Source organism: Arachis ipaensis, chromosome B07 (assembly GCF_000816755.2).
Source record: "Arachis ipaensis cultivar K30076 chromosome B07, Araip1.1, whole genome shotgun sequence".
NCBI lineage: Eukaryota > Viridiplantae > Streptophyta > Magnoliopsida > Fabales > Fabaceae > Arachis > Arachis ipaensis.
This window is the reverse complement of record NC_029791.2, coordinates 895,672-900,655: the sequence shown is the minus strand read 5'-3', so window position 1 is coordinate 900,655 and position 4,984 is coordinate 895,672. Positions and strand designations below refer to the sequence as shown.

At 38.3% G+C, this 4,984-nt stretch overlaps 1 protein-coding gene across 1 annotated transcript; it reads left to right on the top strand.

Moving 5' to 3' along the window:
* Positions 210-4,382, top strand: LOC107606416 (transcriptional regulator STERILE APETALA). Its single transcript, XM_021106846.1, has 2 exons — positions 210-717; positions 3,081-4,382. The coding sequence occupies exons 1-2, from the start codon at positions 412-414 to the stop codon at positions 4,227-4,229; spliced, it is 1,455 nt and encodes a 484-aa protein (XP_020962505.1). The 5' UTR covers positions 210-411; the 3' UTR covers positions 4,230-4,382.

Sequence of the window (4,984 nt, the reverse complement as noted above, 5' to 3'; positions counted from 1 at the left end):
GGAGAGGAGGGAGAGGAGGATGATGGTATTGGAATATAGTATAGAAAGATTTTTAAGTGTATCATTGTATCAGTGTATCAGTAATTTTTAATCGTTGATCTTAATTATATATATATTTTTTATAATTAAGATTAACGATTAAAAATAACTGAAATACTGATACGATGGTACACTTGAAAATTTTCCTACAGTATAGTATAGAATAGAGTATAGAGAGAAGAGAGAGAGAGTATAGAAATTAGAAAGAGATATAAGAAATTGAAATGATCGGTTTTGGGACCCTCAGTTTATGTCCTTATCTCCAACCTTTTTGTCCTTCCTTTCTTTCTTTCTTTCTTTCTTCTTCTCTTTCTTTCTCTTCTTCTTCTCTCCCCTAAACCCCACCATCCATCATCCACTTCTTTAATTCTCATGTCATCATCACCATCATCATCATCATCAACATCATCATCATCATCAACATCTTCTCCTTCTCCTCCTCCTCCTCCTCCTTCAAATGCTGCTGCTTCCGACGCCAATGCTGCCCCCGAGTCTTCTTTTCGGAGGTCCACCCGCGAATTCGGAGAGTCTTCTACTGCTCGCCAGCAACGACTACGTGCCATGAACGAGGCTCTGCCCGAGGTCCTTCTCGAAATACTCGCTGCTCAAGTTGCCATTGATGCTTCCAACCGCCATGGTCGCTTGGCTGCTGCTCCTGCCGTTGCTCGTTTGTTTCAGGTTCTTCCCTTAACAATCTTTTCTTTTTCAATGCAATAATAATATTAATAATAATCAATCTTCTCCATCATCACGGGTTGTAAACTCGACAAAATATTGGTCAAGTCAAACATGAAAACCATTGCAAAAACCTGCAGGTGCTGATTCTTTTTTTCTTTTTTCTATTTTCTATTTTCTATTTTATTATTTCTTTTCAAAATAAATCATATATTTAGGTTTGAGTTGTGGAAGCTAAGATATACATTCTCTACTACTACTACTACATACTACTTATCAAGCATCCTAGAAGAGAAAAACAGTTTGTATTATGATGAGAAAGCAATCAAGAACCTACTTTTACGTGGGTCATTTTCTTAATAAATAAATAAAAAAAAAAGTGTCCCTTTCAAAGATGGAAGGGGGCTTGGATTTTCTTGTTGGCAATGTTCCTACTTGGTAGTACCTAGCTATTAGCTTATATCTTGCTCCAAAACATGTCTAGTTTTGGGGACCTCCTTTTTCATTTATCCAATTAAAAAGGTTTCTTTGTGTTGCATTCCAATTTGCCATTCCCCTTTCTTGGAATTCATCCTTTTTGACTCACTTTTTTTTTTTAAATTTTATTCATGCTACCTAGGCTAGCAAGATCCATTGCATGCCTTTCTAGCTATCTTAAGATTTAAATATATGGAGTTTAGCTTTTGAAAGATTTTCAAGTGTACCGTCGTACCAACCGTTGATCTTAGTTATATATATTATATATATTTTTTATAATTAAGAACAACCTTTAAAAATCACTCAAACACCGGTATGACGGCACATTCAAAAATTTTCCTTAGCTTTTTAGTTTTTAGATAAAAACATAAGTTGATATGCATTTGTAGTTTACTTATGTGCCTTACAAGTGCATCATTTCCATATATAGTAGTTAAGTTAGACCTCTCAAAATTAATACACATTTTTCCTACTTAGCTAGTTAATCCTTATTCCTTAGTTCATATAGTGGCAATTAACTATAGTGTATTATTAGTATTTGGCACCTTGTGTATTAGGGTTTTAATAGTGATTAGGGATTGGTTAATTAGTTGAATAATGTTTAATGGAAAGTACATATATATGGGTCAAAAAGAAGGTTGTGCATAATGCCAAAAGGCACATGCCATGGCAAGGTTGTCATTACAACTTCCCATTCCTTTTGTATATATATCTGCGGAGTTCACACCTATCATTATTTTGGCTTTCTTTCCTAATAAGTTAAATATTGTCTCATATAACATATTCATATAAGTAAATAATTATGACAATTTTCTTACACACATCATACTTGTGACTACCTTATCTTTTTTTCTATAAATTTGATATATAAATAAGAAAAAAGAAAAATGCAAGTGAATTTGTTTTTGCATTTGAGTGTAGAGTTTTGTAGTGTCTGTTCCAAATCCTATATAGCTTGAAGTAGGAATAATTCATTGGTGGATTGATGAGCAGTTGATGTTTTTGTCTTTGGTGTTTGTTGGACCGGTCTTTAATTTGTGTGCGTGAATAGAAGTAGAGATTCGCTGGTTTGAACAAGACAGGCACTTGGGCATACCTTTCTCGGAAATGAAAGTGAAATGTTTGTGGGGAAGCACGCTTTTGATACCATGTTTATACTTTGATTTGATACACAACACATGCCTACACTACATACAACAAAAACAAACAGCAACTAATATTTTTGACTAAGCTAGTTTCGTTATTATCTTACCCATATCTGTGGGTATGGACCACATCAATCTCTCTCTCTCATCCAGTCACTTCACTTCTTCTCCATTCCTTCCTTCATATTCTCTTCTTCGTTGTTATTATTTTATGTGAGATTATTGGATTAGTATATGTTATGTTATAGGTAGGGTAAGGGTACTGTTTGTATGAGCATCATGATGGAGCAAGCCCTAAACTCAAGTACACTGCGCATGTATTATGTATAGATAGATATTGTCTGTATTAATTAATTAGGCAAGTTAATTTTCCATTCATGTGTCTCTATTGTATCTATCTCCTGCTTCTCTGTGCCGCTGATGATGCTACCCACTGCACCTACCTTCATGCCTATATATATATATCACTGCTTCTCTCTCTTGCTGGATTAATATAATAATATAATATGCTACTTATGGTTAAGCAGACAGAAAGTAAAATAAAGTAGATAAACGAAGAATATTAGATACACATAAGATTCCAAACGGTATTAAACTTTCTATATATGGCTAGATCATTTTAGTGACTTTGCTTAATATAACAAAACACCCTGTATGCTTGGAAAGTTAATTGGACTTGCTCTGTATTTTGGTTGGTCCACTTTTTATTATTATTATTATTATTATTATTTTATGTGCATGCAGGTTTGTTCTACATGGCGAGGGGTCTCACACTTGGATCCACTGTGGCAGAGACTTACCAGATTGATCTGGCGCCGGGCCTACTTAATACGCGACACGTGGCGAGAGGAGTACATCTACTGGCATCGGACGGCTAGGAACTTTGCATTGGGAGCACCCTCTTTCCATGTCCCACACTTCGATCCTTCTATGCCTCCCAATGGCGCCGGCGACCGTCAAACCCTCCTATGCCGCTGCCTTGCTCTCTCTGACCGACACCTCGCCTGCGGCTTTGCGGATGGCACCGTCCGCCTCTTCGACGTCGAGACTCTCGCCCACGTCAGCACATTCCGGACTAACCACGGGCCGCGGTTCGGCCCGTTCTCCCGGTCCGTGTCCGGAATAATCCTCTCTAACAGCACGCTCACCTTTGCTAGACTCGACGGGGATATTTTCGTGGCGTCGGTTAACGTGGCCAACGAACCACCGCAACAGGTGGTTGCGGGTGACGTGGTGAACAACGGCGTTTTAGTTGAGTTCGCGGGAAACAGTCGGTGGTGGGTGGGCTTATACGCAGGCCTTCCGGGCCGGGCTTTCCAAATATGGGACGCGCCCAACCAGCAACTGGTATCAGTGGGCGGGACGTTAACAGATCCGGAAACGGTTATGGGATGGCACATGCTAACAGAATTAGTTGAGCCAGTTGGGCGCGTGAGAGTAACGGAACCAGATTACGTCGTGGCGTGCACGAGCTCGAGATTAGTTTGTTTTAGTTTGTGGAACCCGGAGGAAGTTATACGTGACGTGGGTTCTGTTACGGGGTTCGTTGTAAGCAGTTTGGACGCGCGTCACGATGCGTTTGTGGTTGTCGAGAGGAACGGTTACGGTACGGTGCGACGCGCCAGCACGTTCGAGCGGTTGAGTAGGTTCCGATTGAGGCCTCAGTGGGTTAGGGGTTTGTTAGCGTGCATCAACTTGAGTTATGTGTTAACCTACTCCGGGGTCACTCGGATGCTAAGGGTTTGGAACATTGAGCAACTTGCTGGGGTTTTCTGTTGCGCGTTGGAAGTTAGGGATAATGCACCTGAGGGTAATGCCATGGTGGCAAATGAAAGACACGTGGCGATTTCTTGGAATGACACCTTCATACAGTTATTGGATTTTGGTGTATAGTATTGTTCTTAGCTTAATTAGCTTGAGAGTAGAGATTTCATTGTTCATCTTGTTCGGCTGGCCTCACATTATTCCAAATTTTAGATTCCATTTTGTATCTACCCTCACAAGAATCACATTCACATCCATCCATTGTTGTCATTATTTATTTATTTAACCCTTATATTGTCAAAGATATAATTAATATCATGGGAAATTGGGCATGCATGGGATTATTAACCCTAACTGTAGTGCTGATTGGATGCTTATAAAGGTGATCAAATAATAAAACAAGCTATATTAATAAGACGGATTTCATTGCCACGCTTTTCTTGGAAGTGAAATAGAAAATTCATGTAGGGAAGCACGCCTACATGCGCAAAATAAGAAATTAAGACCCTATATTTTTATGACTATATGGACCACATCTAATTAATAATTAAATTAACAACACGGGCACATTAAATAATTTATATACTACTATATCCTTTCTCGTGCTTCTACTAGGTCAGATCCCCAATGTTCATCAGAATCCATATTATTAAGTTATTAACAACCTCTCATGTTTCGAATCAACCAGCAAGATACCGGTGCATGCATGTTCTGACTTAGGGAAAAAAAATTAATTTTCATATACTATCTCATCGGTGCAAATAATTAATTTTTATGATATAAAATATTGCTATATCGTGATATAGTTAATGTCCAATTATGAATTTCAATTTGTGTAGAATAAAGAGTGAGATCCAAATAAATCATATAATTTAGGAAACATT

Excerpts from the sequence above, each read along its gene's own strand:
- LOC107606416 (XM_021106846.1), top strand. The coding sequence starts at position 412 with ATGTCATCATCACCATCATCATCATCATCAACATCATCATCATCATCA. Across the intron at positions 718-3,080 it reads CCGTTGCTCGTTTGTTTCAG|GTTTGTTCTACATGGCGAGG; the intron begins GTTCTTCCCTTA and ends ATGTGCATGCAG.